At 45.1% G+C, this 23,661-nt stretch overlaps 1 protein-coding gene across 3 annotated transcripts in view; it reads right to left on the reverse strand.

Annotated features, from left to right (window-relative positions):
- FOXJ2 (forkhead box J2) overlaps window positions 1-23,202 on the reverse strand; it is a 34,952-nt gene extending 11,750 nt beyond the window's left edge. For 2 of the 3 annotated variants that reach the window (XM_044997713.1, XM_044997695.1), the window contains exons 1-3: window positions 21,822-23,202; window positions 1,150-1,505; window positions 646-720 (exon numbers count right to left, since the gene is read on the reverse strand). In XM_044997713.1, coding sequence (XP_044853648.1) covers window positions 646-720; window positions 1,150-1,482 — 408 coding nt within the window. In that variant the 5' untranslated portion in view covers window positions 1,483-1,505; window positions 21,822-23,202. The remainder of the gene's footprint in view (window positions 1-645; window positions 721-1,149; window positions 1,506-21,821) is intronic. The other variant, XM_044997704.1, reaches the window with a different exon arrangement.
- Between the last annotated feature and the right edge of the window lie 459 nt (window positions 23,203-23,661).

Genomic DNA, 23,661 nt, shown 5'->3' on the forward strand with positions numbered 1-23,661 from the left:
CCTGTCAATATATTTACATTAGTAATATAAACAAAAAAAAATCTTGGTAGTCTCCTTTGGGAACTCAGAGATGCAGCTTGGGTATTTCCTCTTTAGCCCTTACTGAAGGTGCAGAGATGCTGAATTTTTAGCAAAGCGAGCTTTTCTTACAACTGTTTTGGGGTATTTGAGTTCAGTAGTTGGTAACAATTGTTTTTAAAACCCGAAGTTAAAAAACAGCTTTAAACAAGTATCAGTTCTGCTCTCTGGTGCTTGGATTTCATTTCCCTGGTACCCATGATGTAATAATCCTACCAGTTCTTTAGTCACCCATGACGTCTTTCAGGCAGAACAGGTTATACAAGATCTGCATTTCTAATATTTAAAAAAAAAGGGGGAGGGGGCAGAAAAAAAATCTTTGAAAAAATATTTCCATCTAATTGAAGATCACAAAGCAAGGTGAGAAAAGTGGTCTGAAAGCCATTTTCATTTCTTTGCAGGTCCTTTAAGCGAATGTTTCTGGAGTCATCGAACACAGCAGTACATCTCATTGCTTTAACATGTATACTACATATTTCAAAGTTTTAACCACGTGGGCAGAAAGGGCAACACTGGCTTATTCCCTGTGGTTTAAGTGACTCATCTGGGAACATGTCAATTTCTTACCTTCCCAGGATCGTCCCTTGGTCGAGGCACCTTTCGAAAACATTTATTCAGAGACAGGTTGTGGCGAATGGAGTTCTGCAGAGGGACGGAGAGAAGTAAATAAATGCTACGTAGGAAGGATAAGGGCTGCAAAGGAAACTGAAGACTGCTGTGTATGCCCAGGGTGGGGTGAGAGATCATTCAAAGCCAAAGCTGTCTGTGTACATGCAGGATGGGCCAGGATAGAGGCTAAGGAAAGGAGAGGGAGGGACAGTTCTGGAGGCCAAGGCTTTCTCTGTATGCCCACAGAAGGTACAGTGAGGATGGTATTTGGGCCAGGAAGGGATTGGCAGAGAATACTTTCGTGAAGGGTCATCTGGCTCTGCACTTCCTCCAGCTGGTAACTAGATCTTTGCCTTTACACCTGGCTCTTTTCTTTGCTTAGTGGGAATGTTTTGTATTGAGAAAAGAACGAGCGCTCTCTTAAGGTGGTGGAGACTATGCTCCAGCCACAGCGTTCCTCACCTTCCATCCGATGCCAGCGTTCTTGTAGTAGGGGAAGTTGTCGCAGATCCAACGGTAGATCTCACTAAGTGTCATCTTCTTGGCAGGCGACGAGTTGATGGCATAGGTAATCAGAGTGGCATAGCTGTAGCGTGGTTTCCCATCCTGGTGCACTGCAGCCTCATCCTTACTCAGCGTGGCGTTGGGGTCAGTGGGGGAGCCTGGGGGGCATTTCCGGGCAGCCCCTGGGGGCCCCGCCTGCGAGGAACCCCCTAGTTTCTCAATAGTAGCTCGCAGAGTGAGCTGGGGGAGCCAGTCTATGGAAGTGAGACTGCTTTCCAGGTCAGAGGCCATGATGCCGGAAGCCGGAGTGTCTGCTGGGGAGAGAGGAACAAATGGGACTGCTGAGATACAAGCAAATTGTACCTTGATAATGGAGGGAAAGATGTACTCCCCCACATCAGCGTACCTTGCTGAAGAGTGTCTTGCTCACTGGTCACAGCTAGGGAAGGTTGTGTCATTACAGACCTGGGATTGTATCCCTGGGAGGACAATCCTGCTTGCTGATAAGGTTACACAGTTTGTCCTGGAATAGTAACCTAGTCCTGCTCTGTGTATCGCAGTCAGACTCAGGTAAGATAACGAGGAGAGGAGAGGGATCTATCCCGGGGAGTGGGGCCATTCCACTTGCCCAGGCACGCACGCCGTGATAACATCACCTCAGCAAGCCAAGACTGGTATGGTATCCAGGGGGACCATCCCTCTCACCATCTCCCAGCCTGATAAAGTCACCTCCTCAGCTCAGGAGTGGGATCATAGCTAGGGAGGAATGTCCCTCATGTTGTATTCAAGTCACACCTAAATAAGATCACCTCTATGGGTCAGGACTGGCAATATATTCATTGGGGGTGGAGGGAGGAATTTCTTCCCCATGGCCCGAGGTAATCTCTCCCTACATCATATCACATTGTATCCAACCCAGTTTGTAAGCTCCTTGGGGCAGGGATCATAAAAAAAAATCCCCCCCTCCCAGACACACCTACAGTGGTATATACACATAATTATATCAAAAACATCAAGGAAGGACTGAGACCAGACAAAAACAGAATCATTATAATTAAGACTTTGCTCTTCTTTAGCCCTTTTTTCCTAAGGATCTCAAAGCATTTTACTGAATTAAGCCTCATGAAATGTACGTAAGTATTATTATCCCCAAGTTGAGAAATCTGAGGTACATAGAGGAGAAGTGACATGCCCAATGTTACACAGTGTCAGGGATGATCTAGATAAATTTAGTTCTGCCATGAGTGAAGGGGACTGGACTAGATGACCTCTCAAGGTCCCTTCCAGTCCTATGATACAGTGAGTCTGTAGTAGGGTAGAGAACCGAACTGGGGTCTCTTGACTCTGATCCTTGCCTTAGTCACAAGACCATATTTCTCCTCACAAAAATAAAGCACCCTTGCCCAGAGTGCGCAGTAATTATACCCAAGCGTTTAATTCAAGAGGCCACATTTTTACAATAAAACAATATATTTGATGACCTGTGTGAAATGGGCAGGTATATCACCATCCAGATTCTAGGGGATCAGGTCATCATTAAAAAACAACATCACAACTGGCACTAATTGGCAGCACCAAGGACTGAATTTCCCTCTCATCCCTGCCAGAGATGGTCCCTTTGAATCTGAGCTGAGACAGTTAGTTTGCATGACTGCAGCCTGCACTGTACCTGTTCTGAAGCTAAAGAGGGGAATTAAGTCTTTAGGGGCTGCAAGTTCTGCACCTTTCACCAGTATGAAATTCACTTTTAAAAAGATCGCTGTATATAGATGCATGTCAGCACACATAAAGGCAACAGTCGAACACAAACAACACAGTCCAGTAACAGATTAATACCTCCCCAACACACACACACACACACACACACACACACACACACACACACACACACGACTAACATAAACACACCCTACTCAGGAAAAACCATCAGGTGGCGCCTCCTACTAAGTGCATCACCCACACTGACTGGATCAGCTGAGCAGGGAGACACCCATCTCAGTGAGTGTAACCAGTAGATATCCTTTCTAAATATAGATACTCCAAGAGGACACAGTGTGCACACACAGATCCAAACATGTATGCACCCAGCACCTTTGTACACAGACACAATTCCCAGGTTCTTTCACACAACACCCTGCACTCACATGCCAGAGTGTTCTCACAACTCAAAAGCACACAAGGTTCTACACCCAGCCTTCACTCCCAACACACACACAACCCAGGGCTCTCACATACACACACACAGGGCTTGCATTTTCATACACACACTCAACTCACTACATAGAATATTCAGGGCTCAAACACCCATGAACCCAAACAATCAGACATTATCTAGCGCTCAAAGACAACAACCAACACTGTCTCAAACACCCAGCACTCAGACAACACCTCTCTAATCACACAACCAGCACACACACACAAAAGTGAAACTATGCCACCACCCTGTCTGTAGCTGGTGGAAACTTTATTCTGCTTCTGGAGCGGAGGGAATGAGGAAAGGAAAGGCCCAACCGCAACTTACTTATCTCCCCAGCATAAGCCATTCCATCAGATACAATAGTGATGAGCTAGAGCAGGGGTGGGCAGACTTTTTGGCCGAGAGCCACATCTGGGTGGGGAAATTGTATGCAGGGCCATGAATGTAGGGCTGGGGCATGGGGTTGGGGTGCGGGAGGGACTGTGGGGTGCGAGAGGGGATGTGGTGTGCAGGAAGGGGCTCAGGGCAAGGGGTTGGGGTGCAGGAGGGGTGTGGGGTGCAGGAGGGGGCATGGAGTGTGGGAGGGGGCTCAGGGAAGGGAGTTGGGGTGAAGTAGGGAGCTCAAGGCTGAGGGTTGGGGTGCAGGAGGGGTGTGGCGGGGGTGCAGGAGGGTGCAACAGAAGGCTCAAGGCAGGGGGTTAGGGGGCTCAGGTCAGGGGGTTGGGGTGCAAGCTCTGGCCCGGTGCCACTTACCTCAAGCAGCTCTGGGGTGGTAGCGGTGCGCAACGGGACTAAGGCATTATCCACTCCCGGAAGTGACCAGCATGTCCGGCAGTGGCTCCTGGGGGTGGGACTCCGCCGCATGCTGCCCTTGCCTACAGGTACCACCTCTGAAGCACCCACCACTCCCTCAGGAGCCACAGGGACATGGTGCAGGCCGCTTCCAGGAGCGGCACAGGGCCAAGACAGGCACAGATCCGGCCCGTGGGCCATAGTTTGCCCTCCCCTGTGCTAGAGTAATACAGTAATCTTGACAGGTAGGGTTGCATCAGGCCTTCCATTGCAAGCCCATTTTCAGCTGCACATATCTCATTGAAAATACCTCCTCTCAGGCTGAAGACTGAATCTGGTCTCATCCCAAAGAATTTTTTTTTTTTTTTAAAAAGCTTGAGCAGAATCCATCCACCCCTTTTTGGAATTATACAAGGGTGAAATAACTATAAATTTTCCCGGTGTAAAACAACCAAGTAAACAAACAAAAAATGTTCTTAGTGTCTATATAACTTAAAAACAGCAGAACTTCAATAGCATGCTACTTTCCACATAGTCTGGCCTCATTAAGGACTAGACTCAAGGCCAACTCGGGAGAAAAGAAACAAAATAAATAGCAACTAAATATTCCATTTTGTAAGTGTGCATTACAAAACCTCAGTCATGTTAATATGTACAGGACTATAGAATAACAAAACTAATATGGAGCTGTGATTTCATGCTGCTATTTCATTATGGAAATGAATATTTGTGTAAAATTTTAACTATGCACCCTGGAATTATGAAATAAAAAAAACCCAGAGCTTAAAAAATTCTCTCTCTCTTTTTCAATGTTATGCTACTTGAGGATTCAAATTTGAAACATCCGAAATTCAGCAAATGCAAAAGTTACAGTTTTCACGGGAATTTTAATTTGTTTATGGTTCATAGATGGAGCATTCTGGATTATTATGTATGTAGGTAAATATAAGGTTAATGTACAATAGTGTAATAAATGCAAGCACAACACCCCTGCCTTCATTAGAGGACTCATGCCAGGGTAGATTTGGATTATATATACACTGCATACACAGGTTAAGTATCTTAACTTTTTCATTTCCTAACTTTTGAGAAGTTTTTTTTAAATATAACTTTAATATTACCCTCAAGCTTGCATTAGTGACTCCTAAATTATCTCTATGAGTAATGCAAGTTTTGAATTTATATGTACACAAGGATCATGCACTGCTTAAACACAGCCGCCTCTGGGGTGAAACACAGAATTGTTTAAGAGTACACAGCCACACTAAATAACAGTTTAGGATGGGAAGTGAAGAAGAATTCTGTATCCAATAGAAACTGTATGGAAAATGTGGGGGAAAGAGTATAATTTCCTAAGATGAAGCTTGGCCACAATGTTGGATTTATTGTTCTGTCTCTTAGGAGAGGTGCTATGGGATATTTAATGACCACGAACAGTCAGGCTGATCAGGTTCTCAGTTTGACAACTTATCTTAAGATCGTACCTCCAGCAGCATGCTAACTCTAGAAAAGGGGTGGGCAAACTTTTTGGACTAAGGGCCACGCTGGGGTATGGAAATTGTATGGCGGGCCATGAATGCTCATGAAATTGGGGGTAGGGGTGCGGGAGGCGGTGAGGGCTCCGGCTGGAGGTGCAGGCTCTGGGGTGGGGCCAGAAATGAGGAGTTCAGGGTGCAGGAGAGGGCTCCAGGTTGGGGTACAGGGGGGTGAGGGCTCAGGGTTGGGCTGGCGATGAGGGGTTTGGGGTGCAGGAGGGGACTCCAGGCTGGGACGGAGCGATTCGGAGGGCAGGAGGGGGATCAGGGCTGGGGCAGGGGGTTGGGATACGGGGGAGGGGTGTGAGGGCTCCGGCTGGGGGTGTGGGCTCTGGCGTGGGGCCAGGAATGAGGGGTTTGGGGTGCAGGAGGATGCTCTGGGCTGGGATCAAGGAGTTCGGAGGGCAGGAGGGAGATCGGGGCTGTGGATTGGGTCACGGGGCGAGGCTTAGGCTTGCAGGCTCTGGGTGGCGCTTACTGCAAGCAGCTCCTGGAAGCATGTCCCTCCTCCAGCTCCAAGGCGGAGCCAGGTGGCTCTGCGCGCTGCCCTGGAGCTGGAGAACCACGGCCAATGGGAGCTCCGGGGGCGGCGCTTGCGGACAGGGCAGCGTGCAGAGCCACCTGGCTGCGCCTCTGTATACTACATTGGAGCCAGAGGAGAGTCACGCTGGTTGCTTCCTGGGAACTGCACGGAGTGGGGCAAGCCTCCGACCCCGCTCCCCGGCTGGAGTTGAGGACCAGATTAAATGGTCTGATGGGCTGGATGTGGCCCGTGGGCCGTAGTTTGCCTGCCCCTGCTCTAGAATCAATCTGTACAATTAAGTTACTGCTGACTTGTAGGGAAGAGTGCCCTCACTCTACTTTGGGAAGCACACTGGGTTTTCCTTAGATGTCTCCTATCCAAATAGTGAACCAGCTCAAAACTGCATAGCATGTAACATCTGACATCACAGGGTAAACCAGAACAACTACAACACTCATGGTTCTTTCAACTTCCACTACCCACTCAGGCCTTTGTACTGTCTGGCAAATCTTCCCTCTACCACCTCTCTTATTCTCTCTCTCTCTTGACTACAGAAAAACCTGCTACCACAGAATGAACTGGATGAACCCAAATCAATGTGTTTTTGTAGGCCCTACTACATTATCTAGCCAGCTAGAATTAACTGCACACATCCATTTTACGGTCAGTCAAATACCTACACTAACACTATTCACATCACCTATAGGCATACATGTAAAGATGTACAATCATAATATCAGACAGGATTGAAAATGGGATAGAGTCTTTCACCTCTTGGGGACTAGTTTCAACATAACCCCAGCTCAGGAAGAGTCAGAGAGATGGGGTCTAGAGCCTTTAACTTCTAGAGCACTCATCCAAATCTGTACTTAAGCAAACAGTGGTTTGTGTGGTTCAGACAGAGAGAAAATGACTAAGAAAAATCCCATAATCAGTTGACATTGAATAACCACAAATTCACTCAGGACAAATGATACTTTAAGGCAAGTCAGCAGCTTGTTCAGTGAACAGTAATAAACATCCTGGGTGCGGTGACTGACCAGCATGTTCGACCTGAGGCTGAAAATGGAAGCTGGCCTCCCCCATCTCAGGTTCCCTGTACTGTACATGCCACTGACTAGCTGGCAGAAGAAATTATTATTTTGCCTGTCCCGCAAATTTGCAAAGTTCTTCCACTCAGTCAGTCATGCCCCTCCCTGCACCACTGCTAACTTCACATGGCAGGGCTGAAAAACATATTAGAGGTGGTGTATGTAGCTTTAAGAATTGTGCAAATGTGTGGTTACTGCCCCTTTATGGTCTGGAATACTCTTTGAGGCAGGGCTCAAAAGACTTGTCAGTTTAGAATCAGGTGCAGCTGGAGTGAAACTATGAATGAAATGAGGCTGGGTGTAGCTTTTAAAGGACCCCAAACTGTACTAATTAGATACTTTAGTTTCATTTTGATCCCCTTAAAATCAGTGGCCAAAATACTCAATCCTAGGAGCCTAAAGTTAGGCTGCTAAATCTATATTTTAGAAGTGACCTGATTTTTACAGGTGCTGAGTACTGCAGCTCATACGGAAATCAGTGGGAGCTAAGGTTGAACAGCACCTCTGAAAATCAGGCCACTTCTACTTAGGTGCCTAAAATATAGATACAGAAGGGCTCCCTCGTTTGAAAAGTTTTGGCTCAGGCAGTAAAAAGGTACAGTCAGCTTTTGGGAGAAAATCACTGTTGACAATGCCAGGATCACCTTATCTTTGAAAGAGCAAGATGATCAGAGTGACAGCAGTGAAGGAGGAGGCCTAGGAAAAGAAAGGAAGAAAAAGAAAAGATAAAACTGGCCATGTATGGAAATATGGATAACTTCTACTCCGATGAAAGAAACGAGGATTTTGAAGTTTATGTGCAAAGGTTGTGCAATATTTTTATACCAACAACACTGAAGGGAATAACATGGGGGAAAAAAAATCAGTTTTCTTAAGTCTGTCTGCGAGAGACATTTGCAGTTTTGAGAGATTTTTGTTTTCCTTCAAGAACCAGGAGATATGAATGAGGGAGACTAGAATGAAGTGCTTAAAAATGTTATCTGCCCCAAACAAACTTCCTCACTGAGAGAGAGACATTTCACTTAAGAAACCAGAAAGGAAAAAGCATATCTGATTTCCTGGTTAGTCTCAAATCACCATCAGTTACCAGTATGGCAGGTTATAATCCGTGACACTTGGGAAATTGCTTTGTTTCTGGAACTAGAAATCCAGAATAAAGAGAGAGGCTGCTGTGTATTATTCACAAATGAAACTTAACTTGGAAGGAATGGTGGACATGCTATTGGTATCTGAGTCAGCCAAAAGAAAGCACTGCCGTTTGAGAGTGCACTTCTGCCTACATGCCACATGGAAAAAGGAAAGCCAGCCCACAGGGCAAGAAGCTGACAGGAGTCACTGTACCCAGGAGTCGGTGGTTCCATTGTTTAGGACTAACCAGCAAGCAGAACAATATATTTTCCAACAAGCTGAAGTGCTGGAGATGTGGTTACAGAAGACATGTAGCTTGTGCTGGCCATAAACCACAGAGGAGAAAGGAATTCAGCAAAAGGAAGTTATTGTCACCTACGAGAATGAAGTACACCAACATAGCGAATATAGAGGGGCCTGTTACAAACTCTGAGCCTGCCCATAACAAGATGGCTACTCAGAACTGTTTGCAGTGCAAGATAGAAGGGATTCAAATGCTTTATTCTGTGTTCATGTAAATGGATAAAAGTAATGCAGTAGTTCTGATTTTTTTAAGGAGAACTTTGCTAATGTTACATTAAGAGAAACTAACACAGCACTGTAAAGCTATAATCAAGGGACAAGCAAAGTTTTAGGATGTCTGCAAATAAATGTAAACTACTGGGGTACTTGTTTGCTGCTGTTGTATTAGGATACGGACCTTCTCTAATTGGCACAAACTGGCTCAAGAACATAAAGTATACCACAAGTTAGGTCTGGTGGCGAAAGAAAAAGAAAAATCTATTTTTGGTCCAGTCACGGGTTTAGTGAAAGGCATAACAGAATATATTTTTAAAAGCCAAACCAACATTTCTTAAGGCTCATCCGGTGCCTTATGTTTTGTGAGAACCTGCAGAAAGGCAATTAGAAGAATTGCAGGAGCAGGGAATAATTTCATCTGCTGAGTTTAGTGAATGGGCTGCACTGCCTGTGTGTGTTCCTGAAACTGATGAAGTGTGAGGATTTGTGGGGACTATAAAGTCACCATAAGCCCCAGGTTGCAAGCAAATCAGAATCCAATTCCAAAACCACAGGATTTATGTGCTAAACTGTCAAGAAGGGTAAAGTTTACAATACTTGACCTGCCTCAAACATATCATAAGGTCATGTTAGAGCCAGATTCTAAAATATCCTTACTATGGAGACATATAAAAGGCTGTATAGGCACAAAAGGCTACCATTCAGTGTAGACTGGGGCAGGCCACCTATGGCACGAGTGCCAAAGGCGGCACGCAAGCTGATTTGCAGTGGCACTCACACTGCCCGGGTCCTGGCCACTAGTCTGGGGGCTCTGCATTTTAATTTAATTTTAAATGAAGCTTCTTAAACATTTTGAAAACCTTATTTACTTTACATACAACAACAGTTTAGTTCTATATTATAGACATAGAAAGAGATCTTCTAAAAATGTTAAAATGTATTACTGGCACGCGAAACCTTAAATTAGAGTGAATAAATGAAGACTCGGCACACCACTGCTGAAAGGTTGCCGACCCCTGGTGTAGACAGTGACCTGCCAGATTTAAAAAAAAAATAAAAAAAGATAGATCAAGTTCACCAAGGTTTTTATTTTCTTGTCAGCTGTTTAGACACATGGCAGAAATGCAGAGGAACACTTGAGAAACGTTGAAGGGATTCTGAAAACTTTGCAAAAAATGTGGTTTTAAAGTTAAGAAAAATAACCAAGTTGCTTATTTATGGCCTAGCACAGGTGCAGGGAATGACAACACAACCCTTACAAGAAACAACAAAAGGTATTGAGAACATGGCTCTACCTAAAAATGCTTAACAGCTGAGGTCATTTTTAACTTTGTTAAAACTACTATAAAAGATTTATCTTAAATATATATACACAATAAGCCTAATGTTTTCACTTTTACAGAAAAAAATGTAAAATAGTTTGGAGCAAAGGACAAAATAAGGCTTTTGAAGATGCACATTGAGGAGTTCTACTGTGCTGGTACATTTTAATCCAGAGCTTTCCTCACTATTACTAAGTGATGCTTCACCAGTAGAGGTAGGAGCTGTAATTTTGCCAATATGCAAAGATGAGCAAGAGAAATCCACCACATTTTCTTCAAGAACATTAACAGAACAATTACTTTTATACTGAGGAAAAGGCACTGGGTATTATTTTTGGAGTAACTCAATTTTATGAGTACTTATTTGGAATGAAATTTACTTTGGAAACCAATTGCAAACCTCTGATAGGAAAAGTAATTCCAAAAGAAGGTATTCTGGGCCTGGAAGCATCCAGAATGCAGAGATGGGTTTTAATCTTAGCTGCATATCAGTATAATATCCAGTGCAAACCTTTGGTACAGTGCATGCTAACACTGATATGCTATCGAGATTGCCTCTGAAATTAGAAACAGACTTAGGGTACGTCTACACTTACCTGCCGGTTCGACACGGAGAGTTCGACTTTTTGGAGTTCGAACTATCGCGTCTGATCTAGACGCGATAGTTCGAACTCCGGAAGCGCTGCGGTCGACTCCGGTACTCCACCTCAGCAGAAGGAGTTGGCGGAGTCGACGGGGGAGCCGCGGAGTTCGACCCCGCCGCGTGTGGACGGGTGAGTTGTTCGAATTAGGGTACTTCGAATTCAGCTACGCTATTCACGTAGCTGAATTTGCGTACCCTAATTCGAACCCCCTTCTTAGTGTAGACCAGGCCTTAGGGTTTGGCTACACTTGCAGCTGTACAGCGCTGGGAGTTAAAGCTGTCTTCATACAGCTGTGTAGGGAAAGCGCTGCAGTGTGGCCACACTGACAGCTACCAGCACTGCAGTGTGGCCACATTTACAGCATTTGCAGCGGTGTTGGGAGTGGTGCATTATGGGCAGCTATCCCAGCGTTCAAGTGCCTGCAACGTGCTTTTCAAAAGAGGGGGGCGGGGTGGAGTGTGACAGGGAGCGTGGGGGGAGACAGGGAGAGTGGATTTTTGGAGCTGACACTGTGTCAGCTCCCTGCCTTGCAAGTTCTAAGGATTTGAAGATACACAGCACCAACCTTCAATCATTTTAAAAGTTTCGACCCCTTCCCCCACCCCTCTCTCATTCACTAAATGCAAATAGCCTTCAGACCAGATAAGCAGCTGCTCCAAAACGGACCCCCCACACACTCTGGGCTGCTTCTCTCCTCAAGCAAACACTAGGGGATCCCCCTTCCCTGCCTCTGCTGGAGCAAACAGTAGCTGTGTTTGTTTTTTAGATAAGCAGTTCCGGGAGCCCCGAGTTCACAACAAAACAAAGAGAGGCATCACAACAAAACAAAGAGTGTTATCTTTACTTAAAAAGCATTATGGGAAGGTTCCGGAGGTCAGTTACAGCGTAGTAAGATTAATCACTGTTTACACTGGCACCCCAGCGCTGCAAGAGCAGCGCTATAGTCGTTATTCCCCAGGCCGAGGTGGATTACAGCCAGCACTGTAGCCAGGGAGATACAGCGCTGTATGTGCCTTGCCAGTGTGGACGGGGAGTAAGTTACAGCGCTGTAAAGCCATCACCAGCACTGTAACTCTCAAGTGTAGCCAAGCCCTCAGAAGTAGATCACTGTTCAGAACCACCCACTCAGAAGATCTTCCCATTACTGCAAAAAAGATAGCCACAGAAATGAAAAGACCTATTGGGTTAAAATAATGTAATATACACTTTCTGCAGGACTGTTGGTATAAGAGAAATTTAGTTCTAATTCCTGTAACGAACATGGATTCATCAGTGAAAAATGACTGTTCACTATAGGGTATAATAACAGTAATACAAGGCTTACACAGCAGGAGCCCGGCTGAGTTACATAGTGAATGCATGGCATAGTGAAAATGAAAATCTGACTAGAAGTTGATTTTGGTGGCCAGGCTTTGAACAAAACACTGAAAGAGATTAGTCAATGTGAACTCTAAAGTAGTCACCAACACATGTCACAAACCGTCCACAGAAGTTGGTTACTACGGCTATACTAGAAAGTTTACAGTGGTGCAGCTGCACCTCTGTAAGCTCTCCAGTGTAGCCGCTCTAAGCTGACAGGAAAGAGCTCTCCCATCAACATAATTCACCCCACATGAATGGCTGTACCTATGTCAGGGGTAAAAGCTCTCCCCCAACAGTGCTATCCAAACCGGTGCGACATAAGTTATACCAACCTAAGTAGTAGCGTAGACATAGCCTAAGACTTGGCAAAGATTCCATGTTCATTTTGTGCACAATAAGCAAATTGACTTCTATGTAGTTGATGCTTATTCCAGGTGGACAGAAGGACATATGACAAACACTTCTACTGCTAAGATTACTGAGACATTTGTGGAATGTGTTCACTGCATGTGGTTGCCCAAGGAGTTTAGAAGCAGATGTGCTGGAGCTGAAGTTGGAGACTGAATGTAGGAATGAAGGGATGCTAGATGTAGCTTGTAAATAAGGACTTTCTGTCTTTTTATTTTTGTTATTATTATGATCCAGTTAAAGTCACTCCAATTAATTACAAGAAGCACATTTGATACATTGGATTTTGGGAGGCATAACACCCAACAGCCAGACTTCCTAGCCAAAAGTTTATATGAAACCTATGAGGAGGATGGCCAACAGCAAGGCCAAGAAGCAATGTTCTAGTGGAAAGCCTACACCCTCTAACAACTCTCTACGGCTGGAAGCTAGAATCTCTACTGGGAATTCTGCATCCTGCAGTTTTGGACTCCTAAGGGGATACATTTTTCATACCATCCTCTGAATAGTAGCTGTCTGATAAGATCTTAAATCCCCCTTCCAGTCCCCTCTAGATGCTAGAAGGAGCCTTTTCTCTCTTCCCCACCCACAGAGCCTCCTGACCACTGTGACAGGGATTCTCTGTTACTCTAACCCATCTCTCATCTTCCTGGTTGCTTTGGGGGGTGGGGTGACAGGGTGTCTCGACTTCTCCAGCCTCTTCTTTTTTATCCTCCTCCTCTATAAGGGAAACAGGGAGGGAGGATGAGGGTAACAAGCTGATAATCTGAACTTTACGAATAATTTCTAAATATATAAATACATAAATATATGATCCTCACTGGCCCCTGCTTGGCCATTACAGGTTGGCAGTTTCTTATAGGTATCATGGTAGAATGAGCTGAGGAGGTATTTGAAGGTATTTGGTCATTTAATCTATCATTTAAATAGGCTTCTGTACTAGATGACTGGAGGATAGCTAATGTGATGCCGATTTTTAAAAAAGGCTCCATGGGCGATCCCAGCAATTACAGGCTGGTAAGCCTAATTTCAGTACCGGAAAACTGGTTGAGCTATAGTAAAGAACAGACTTATTAGACACATAGATGAACATGTTTTGTTGAGGAAACATCAACATGGTTTTTGTAAAGGGAAATCATGCCTCACCAATCTACTAGAATTTTTTGAGGGGGGTCAATGAGCATGTGGACAAGGGAGATCCAGTGGATATAGTGTACTTAGATTTTCAGAAAGCCTTTGACATGGTCCCTCACCAAAGGCTCTTAAGCAAAGTAAGCTGTCATGGGATAAGAGGGAAGGTCCTCTCATGGATCAATAACTGGTTAAAAGGTAGGAAACAAAGAGTAGGAATAAATGGTCAGTTTTCAGAATGGAGAGAGGTAAATGGTGGTGTCCCCCAGGGGTCTGTACTGGGACCAGTCCTATTCAGCATATTCATAAATGATCTAGAAAAAGTGGTAAATAGTGAGATGGCAAAATTTGCAGATGATATAAAGCTATTCAATATAGTTAAGTCCAAAGCAGGCTGCGAAGAGTTACAAAGGGATCTCACAAAACTGGATGACCAGGCAACAAAATGGCAAATAAAATTCAATGCTGATAAATGCAAAGTAATGCACATTGGAAAACATAATCCCAACTATACATATAAAATGATATGGTCTAAATTAGCTGTTACCACTCAAGAAAGAGATCTCGGAGTCATTATGAATAGTTTTCTGAAAACATCCACTCAATGTGCAGTGGCAGTCAAAAAAGCTAACAGAATGTTGGGAATCTTTAGGAAAGGGATAGATAATAAGATAGAAAATATCATATTGTTTCTATATAAATCCATGGTACACCCACAGCTTGAATACTGTGTGCAGTTCTGGTTGCCCTATCTCAAAAAAGATATACTGGGTTTGGAAAAGGTACAGAAAAGGGCAATAAAAATTATTAGGGGTATGGAACATCATCCATACGAGGAGAGATTAATAAGACTGTGACTTTTCAGCTTGGAAAAGAGACAACTAAGGGGGGGGGATATGATAGAGGTCTATAAAATCATGACTGGTATGGAGAAAGTAAATGAGGAAGTGTTATTTACTCCTCATAACACAAGAACTAGGAGCCACCAAATGAAATTAATAGGTAGCAGGTTTAAAACAAACAAAAGGAAGCATTTCTTCACACAATGCACAGTCAATCTGTGGAATTCCTTGCCAACGGATGTTGTGAAGGCCAAGTCTATAACAGTGTTCAAAAAAGAACTAGATAAGTTCGTGGAGGATAGGTCCGTAAGGGGCAGGGATGCAAAACCATGCTCTGAAGTGTCCCTAGCTTCTGTTTGCCAGAAGCTGGGAAATGGGCAACAGGAGATGGCTCACTCTATGACTGCCTGTTCTCTTCATTCCCTCTGAAGTACCTGGCATTGGCCACTGTCGGAAGACAGGATACTGGGCTAGATGAACCATTGATCTGAACCAATAGGGCCGATCTTATGTTGCATTGACGCAATAGAAGACAAGGGAAGATAAGAAGAGAGACACAGAATTGCAAAGGGCATTAAGTGAGGAAAAGAAGCTTGAACGTGATGGGGGTGGACAATGGAGAGCCAACAGATGGATATGAAGAGGGGGATGACGTGGCGAGAGCAACAAGCCAGGAAGATGATTTTAACAGCTGTGTTATGCAGGGGCTGATGTTGTTTCAAGGAGGCCAGTGAGGAAGTGACTGCAGCAATCAAGATGGGAGATGATGAGGGCCTGGACAGGAATTTTAGCTGTGTGGATAGAGAGAAATGGTTGATCTTAGGTTAAAGAGGAAGAAACAGCAGGATATGGACACAACCTCCATTTGTGGGGCAAGAGTGGGAGTGGTCAGAAGGGATACACAGATTGTGAGTCTGGGTGATAGAAGTGTGGTGGTGGTGTAAAAAAGGGATGGGGGGGAGGGGGAGACAATGGGGATGGTTTCAGAAGGAAGTTCAAAGTTCCGTTTTGGCCAGTTGAGTTGGTTCTGAGTCATCCAAGGGAAGATGTCCAAGAGATAAGCTAAGATGTATGACTTGATGGAGGAAGACTGGTGAAGAGTGGAGAGGTAGATTTGCAAGTTATTGGCATAACGATGGTAGTGAAGCAAACTGAATAGATGAGATCACCAAAAAAAGTGTATACAGAAGAGAGGAGGAGTGAGCCAAGGATGGAGCCCTGTGGTATCCAGGAAAAGGGAAGAAGGGAAGAGGTCAGCCTAGTGAAAAAGACCCTGAATGAATGACCAGAGCAATTAGGAGGGGAACCAGGAGACGACAGACACACAAAAGTCAAGAGAGAACAAGATGAGGATGGAATAGAGACCCTTAACACTTGGCCAAGAAAAGGTGACTGGAGATGTTAAGGAGAGAGGTTTCAGGAGACCCAGAATGTCTTTGCTTAAGTCACTTTAAAACATATTTAAACAACTTAAAACTAGTTTAGTTTTAGTTTACTTTAGTTTAAAACAACTTAAAACTACACTGACAAGCTATGGGGCCTTTCAGTTTACAGATGACCTGCAAAGGAAAAAAAATGAGTCTGTGCCCTCTATTTGCTCCTTCATGATGCATAAGCAAGGTCTCAAAGGCTTTTTGTTTAATTTCACAAGGTTTTTCTTTATATTCATTACCTTAGATAGATCTGGAATAGTAATACCCCCTAGTTCTTAGATAGCACTTTTCATCCTTAAATTTCAAAGTGTTTTATAAAGAATCAGTTTCATTCCTCACATTTTACTGGTGGGAAAACTGAGGTGCAGAAAGGCAAAGTGATTTGCCCGAGGTCCCCCAGCAGACCAGTGGCAGAGCTTAGAAGAGAATTCATATCTCCTGAGTCCAAATTCAGTATTCTATACACTAGGTTTATCTTTTCTGGGGAGTATTTTGGAGGTCAAGAGACCTGGAAGAGATTTTTAAGAAGATTATTTAATCTCTAGTTGTTTTTTTGTGCAGGTGGTGGTTGTGGTGGGGTGATGGGGTTCTTTAGTTAATAAAAATTTGGAGGAAAACTTGTTTTGTGAAAAAATTCAACATCCTTACTCCTTCAGTGAAAGACTGCAAAAGGTCCCAATCCCTTCTCAATTGTTCTACAATTATCCACAGAACCTTTAATATGAAACTGTGTAAATAAGACCTGAATTTCTAATGTTAAAAAATAAACAGGAAAATAAACCTTTATTTTGGGGAATTAAAAAATCCCTACTTGGTCTCCTACAAAAAAATTCAGACTCCAATATGTGCACAGAGAAGCAAAAGAGAGCACAAACCTACTCTTCTTTCTTTTGTATGTTACTGGTTCCAAACCAACCCCACATCAGAGGAACTGGCTGGCTCAGGGCGATCAGGAAATAGGATATGGAACCTTGAACATCTCTTTCATTTCTAGGGTTCCAATCCAAGCTAAGATCCTGGAGAGCTGGAAGGAATCATGGAGAATCAGAGAATATAGTGTGGTACCTTTTAACACTAGATCATCAGTTACAGCCCAGCCACCCGTGGAGGGGCAGTTAAACAGGAAGGGTGGGAGACTGGATGAGTCAGAGAGATTATGGAGCTGTTCACCTCTAAAGCACTACTACCCCACGCTGGTAGGACCGGATAGTTCAGCAGAATCAGAATGATTATTCATTATACATCTGCATTAATGGATGTGGTATTTGATATAACTCAAAATAAAACAAAGAACCTGCTCCCATAAGCATATGATCTTACAAAGGCAAAGCCAAGACAGGGTCACAACACAGGTGCGGAAGATCACTGATGAGGGCTCAGTGCACTGCAGCTAGGAAAGATTCCTGGAAGAAAGGGGTTTTAAGGAGTAGATGGAGGATGCTTGGCATATGAGGACAGGGGGAGTGTCCTCGGCATACAGGGCAGCAGGATAGAAGGCCCAAAGAAGAGTGGAAAAAAGAGATGCAGATATCAGTAAAGAGAGAACTGGGAGGAGTGCAGGAGAGTAGGAGGAAATCAGAGCAGAGAGGTAGGTGGGGTGAAAATGCGCAGGGCCTTAAAGGTGCAGAAGCAAAACTTAAATTTGATGCAATAACAGATAGGAAGCCACTGAATGGATTTGAGGAGAGTGCTGACATGGAGTGAGAATCAGCAGAGGAAAACTAGTCACAGCAACAGGATACTGAGTCTTTCACCTCTAGGGCATCAATCCCAATCAGGCCCCAGGTTGTGATGGGAGAATGGATAATAAGCCTTTCACATTTCAGTAAAGCCCCAAGAATTCCTTAACAAGATGGCCCTGAACTTTACTACAAGGTCTCTGGATTGAGCTCGCTTCATTTACATTTTAAAATGGAGGTTTTAAAATGAGTTAAATATGAAAATGAATAGTGCATTCAGTACAGTCTCCCCTGTGTTATTCATTTGTATATTAAATGCAATTTATTTTAAACTGTCTTCACATTTTCACTTTTTTAATATGCCACAGATTTTTGTTCTTACAGTGCATAACTGTATCATAGACATTTTCATAGTGCAAACTGAAGATTTTGAGAGCACGATAGGGAACAGCTGGGGCTATTGGTACATAGGGAGGTAGTCTGGGAATGGGAAGAGCACATTAGCTAGATGTTTCTCTTAAATAATCAGCAGTGAAATAGTTAGTGATTATTGACATTTAAATGGTTATCTTTAGATTTCCAGGGTAACATCCAATAGAGATGAATGGGCAGTTCACACTTCTTAGAGCCTGAATGAGTAGCTTCTGCAGACTCAAACACCTGATTCATGTTTTCAAGGTTATCTTCAAAACCATCAGGGCTATAAGTATAATTTATTTTAAAATGAAAGCTGAGATTCTGAAGCACTACTCTGCAGCTGTAGAACTCACAGGGCTCTGCCTGTAAGGTAATGGTTACAATCTGGCCCTAGATTAGGGGGACTAGATGATTACTGCAGAGAATTGGGGAAATGAATCCAGTTCTTCATGGACAGATGCCCACATCACAAATGGCATTAATAAGTCTCCCTACTGACATTCTCAGCAGAGGCCAAAGGTCTGAACAGGTCATGGAGACTGAACTCCTCACTACAGGTGGCTACACAAGGCCAGGGCTGAGGTCCATTGGTGGGGATAGTGTATGGAAAATGCCTGCATTGCTGTGGCCCCTGGAGTTAAAAAGAGAACCAAGGAACAGCCTCTAGCATTCAAGGTCAGTAACATTTCTTAAAGCAAAAAAATTGAATTTACAAGTGTCCCACCTCCCTGAATTCAATAATTTTCACAAGAATCAGGGGTCGCAACCAGATTCCAAATTGAATACTAACATTCAGCCTCCTTAAATTGCCCCCTGCTATTTCAGTTCAACATGGTATTGCCTGATCCCTTATCCTGATCCCAGGTACTGTCCATAAAACCATGGATTTTAAAACAAAATCTAAGGAACTAACAAGACCTGATGAGACTAATGTTATATGCTATCATTCATTTAGGTAACCCTTGTCCTGCCCCTTTAATCTCTCTCATTTAATGTGAAATCTTATTTAGGGCCTGACCCGGAAAGGGACTGTGTACCCTCAACTCTCATTGACTTCCTTGGAAATTGAGGACACTCAGCACCTCAAAGGATTATATTGCTTATATTGTAAAGATGAGATTTTCAAGCCTGAGTGCCTGAAGATAGGCTTCTAAGTCAATATTCAGGCAATTAAATAAGTAGCCTCATTTTCAAACTGCTGAGCACCTGGCAGTTCTCACTGAAGTCCACTGTGGGCTGATGGACACTTACGACTATCAGGTCACTTATTTAGGTGGATTTAGAAGCCTGACTGGCACCCAGGTTTGAACATCTTGGTTACACTCCTAAGGACATAGACCTGTTATTTGTCTGTAAAGCACCTTGCACATTTATGGAGATAAATAATATTCTTCCCTTCCCCTCCCACCTTACACCTTTATGTAACATCCTTGGTGCAGGATGGCTGCAGCATTCCACCCCAGAGGCAGCAGCATTTCAGCCTTGGGTTAACAATCATAGAACTGTAGGATCATATAACTGGAAGGGACCTTAAGAGGTTATCTAGTCCAGCGTCCTTCCCTCAAAGGCAGGACTAAGTATTAAGACCATCCCTGACCCAATCCATGTAAATAAATAGCAACAACAACAAAAACCAGCAAACCATAAACCCCTCAAGTTACTCCCTCCCCTGGATTTACCAGCATGTCCTGGCTTCTGCATATCTGTCTTTCAGACTGCAAGCTTTTCAGGGCAGAGATTGTCCTAATTTGTGTGTCTAGAACAGCACTGAGTACTCTGTCAGCAATTAATGAATAAATAAACAATTATGCACAGACCCCACACAGCATTCCGCCTTGCAAAACTGTCATATTTACCAGTTTAGCCACAAAATCTAAAAACTCATCCTTTATCACAATGACAGAGAAGAATGAAAATGCAAATCTTTTATACACCCTTCAAAATATTACTTGCTGTGGACAAGTAGAATTTTGCATGGCTGGCATACACATTCAATAAAGTGCTGTGGCATCCGACTGAACCAAAGGCACTAGAAAAATGTCAAGTCATTATTGTAAGAACTGGGGCAGAGGAAGGTAAATTAACCCCAAGAGCAGGAAGAGTCAGTAAATCCCTTTGAGTGTACGAAGCCCAAGTTGCCTCAGTTATTGCCTTCCTTGCACTAGACAACGTATTCTACTCAAAGCAGATGGATTGCAAAACTAGAGAGCAACAAGTGGGAGGGCATCTTATAGCACCCCCAGAACACAAACACTATGGTTTCAGTCTCCCTCTGTAAAATCCACTGTGCCACCCTAAGAATCACAGAGAGGTCAAAATGCAATGGCAAAGGTGGGGAGTCGTCTGGGGGTGACCTCACACTCTTTTGTCTGAGCTTACTGTCCAGTTACACCAAGGAATCCCTCTTGATCCTCTTTCTTGGATTTCCCTGTTACTATGTATTTTCCTACTGGAGTCTGAGTTGGTATTTGTCACAGCAAGGGATCCTTTGGCCTTGGATTTCCTTGCGACTGTCTCAGGAGAATGAATTTATGCCAGTATCTTGAACAGGGAAAGGGATACCTCAGGCTGGGATTTATATGGGATTGTCCTTGGGGTGCTGCATCTGCTAAAGGAATCTGAATTAGTCTCTCTTGAGGTGATGTCTCTTTTGGACTTGATTTCCCATTGAATGACCCAGGGCAATTGTGTCTTCTGGGGAAGGAGAGGGAGCACTGTGCTAGTGTCAGAAGGCGCCCTTGGTGTGGGATTTAACTATCCCATTTTCACAAGGCAGCAGGGCCTGTACCCCATGACACAAGCATCAGGATTCACATACCCAGACCCTAAATAGAGTAGGATCCACATATGAAGGGTAATAGCAATGGAATGGATCCTCGTAGTTTTGAAAGTGGGTTCCACCAGCACTACCACAGAGATTTTCATTCCTAGACCCCGGGTACAATGGGATTCATACCAAAGGGCACCAATGCCAGGACTCATTCCCATAGCCATACAGTGGGATCTACATCCAAGAGTACTAATACTGATATTCACACAACTCCCAGTCCCAAGCACAGTGGGTTTCTGCAACCCCTAGGATACTAGCAGCAAGATTCACACACATAGCCTCATGAACAATGCATAATACACACCCCCAGGGCACAAGTGCTAGGATTCACCCTCCCTCTCCACAGTCTTTTCAATCAACATAATCCTACGTATTGCCCCCTGGATGACAGAAATGTATTTCGTGTCAGTGATGATGAAGGCTGAGTCCACAATAAAGTCAATACACTAATGACTGATGGTGGATGGGGAATGCCAGAGGGACTTGGATACAATTCCCTGCGGCTAGGGTCTCCAAAAAGCAATGCACTGGAACAAAAATCAGGCCGGTTCTTTATAATGAATAAAAGGAGACAATTAATTCCAGAAATAAAAATGGAGAAAGACACACCGAGAAAGAAGGGTGGGGAGAATTCAGAAATGGGAAGACAGAGAGAAGATGGAGAGCGCTACAGAGAGGTATAGACAGAAGAGAAAATTGATGGGAAGCGAGGATAGAGAGGAATAGACAGAAGGAGAACTGAGGGGAAAAGAGGGGTGATGTAATGTGGTCACTCACTCTGTCTGGAAGATTTTCTGTAGGGAGGGGGGCGTTATCTCCAGCACTGGTTTTTGGGGTTCTGCCCTTCACACTCCTCCCCTGGACTCCATCCTCAGAGCATTGCTGCCAGCTATTCCAAGATCTTCTTCAGATTTTGAGAGGGAGAGGGTTGTGGATGAAGTCGGGACCCTGAGAGGTAGAATGATCTGCTTGGGGTTGTCTTCCCCCTAAATTGCTGGTGGTATCCTAGGATAGGGATCTCCTCCTTTCTCTCTTCTTTAATAGCCAACTATTTAAGGGGTGTCACTCTGGGGTGATACTGTTTTCTTCTCCCCACTGGCTCTCTGGTTATATGGGAGATCAATTCCCCCTTCCCTCCCTAACTGGGGGTCCCTTTTCTCTTCCCTATAGGTTCACGTCCCCTTTTGGGGCAGGCAAATCTCCCCCTTCTCTGGGGGAGTTCCTCTTACTAACTGAATATTTCAGGGAAGTCTCTTTTCTCTTCCCTGGTGGCTGGCTGGCAGGTGTTTCTCCCCCACCTTACATGGGATATTTGGGATAGTCTTTTTATAGGAGTGTGGGGCTATTTCCTCTTTCAGGGGGGAGTGCCCCTTGCCAGGTTGGTATCTAGAACTCTGTTCTAGGCACTTCCAGTCGGTGAGGGGTGTCTCTTCCCCGGGCCTTGCTTTCTTGTTGGATACTGAATGGGTGTTAATTAATTACTGGGCAACTATTTGGGGTTTTGCTTCTTTCTGGCTAAGTATTTGAGGGCTTGCTCTGTCCCCGCTGGACTTAAGGGGTCTCTCTCCCGGAGGTTCCCCACTGACTGTCTGGCTGGGCTTGGGAAAAATGGGGGAGGGGGTGTCTCCTTGTCTATTTTAGATCTGGAGGGATGGGGGAGGGTGTCCCTCTGCGCCCTCTGACGAGGTACTGGGGAGCTGAGGGTGGCTCCACCCCGGATGGGAAGGGGGCTGCAGAGGCTCTCGCCCCGGTCAGTGGGCTGCGTCCGCCGCTTGGCAGATATTTGGGGCTGGGGATCGGGGTCTCGCCCCCGTGGCTGGGGATCAGGGAGCTGCCTATGAGGCTCCCTCCCCACGGCTGGGATCCGGGGTCTCTCCCGCGGGGGGGACGGGGCTGTCACCCCGGGCTGGCTGGGGGCTGTCCCTGGCTTCCCCCTCCCCAGGCCCCGGCTCCTCTCGCCCGGGCTCGGCTGCCACTGGAGGCCGCGGCGGCTCTTGGGCCTGAGCGGGGCTGGGCGGCCGCCTCCGCCACCTCCCGCCGGGCCTCGGGCTCGTTCCTGGGGGGCTCCCCGGGCTCCTTGCGGGGGGCCCCGTCCGGGCGGCGCTGAGTCTTCCCGGGCCCCGCCGCTCCCACGGCTGCTGCGGCTGCTGCTCCGGCTCCTCCGGGCTGCGGCTCCACTGCAGGCCCCGGCTCCTCCCCGGCCTCCGCTCCGCCTCCCCCGGCTCCCCCCGGCCGCGGCCGCCCCCGCCTCCCCGAGTTAAGGAGGCTCCAAGAGAGGGGGGGATACCCAGCCCACCGCGGGAATAGCCCCCCCCCCGCAACACGCCTAGAGAATAACCCCCCTAAACCCACCCCAAGGAATAACTTCCTAAACCCACCTGGAAAATACCCCCCCCATCTGTTTGGGGAATATCGCCCCGATCCATAATCCCAACCCATGTGATATTCCCCTACACGATCAGTAACACTCACACACACACATCAGTATCCCTGTGACAAATCAGGCAATAATCAGGCTTGGAAAGATTAGATTTTTATCAGTAAATCTTGGTAAATGTCCATTTCATACACACACACAGACCAATGGAAAAAATATTTCCATGATAATCAAAATGTA

Source organism: Mauremys mutica, chromosome 1, assembly GCF_020497125.1.
Source record: "Mauremys mutica isolate MM-2020 ecotype Southern chromosome 1, ASM2049712v1, whole genome shotgun sequence".
In the NCBI taxonomy this organism is placed as follows: domain Eukaryota; kingdom Metazoa; phylum Chordata; order Testudines; family Geoemydidae; genus Mauremys; species Mauremys mutica.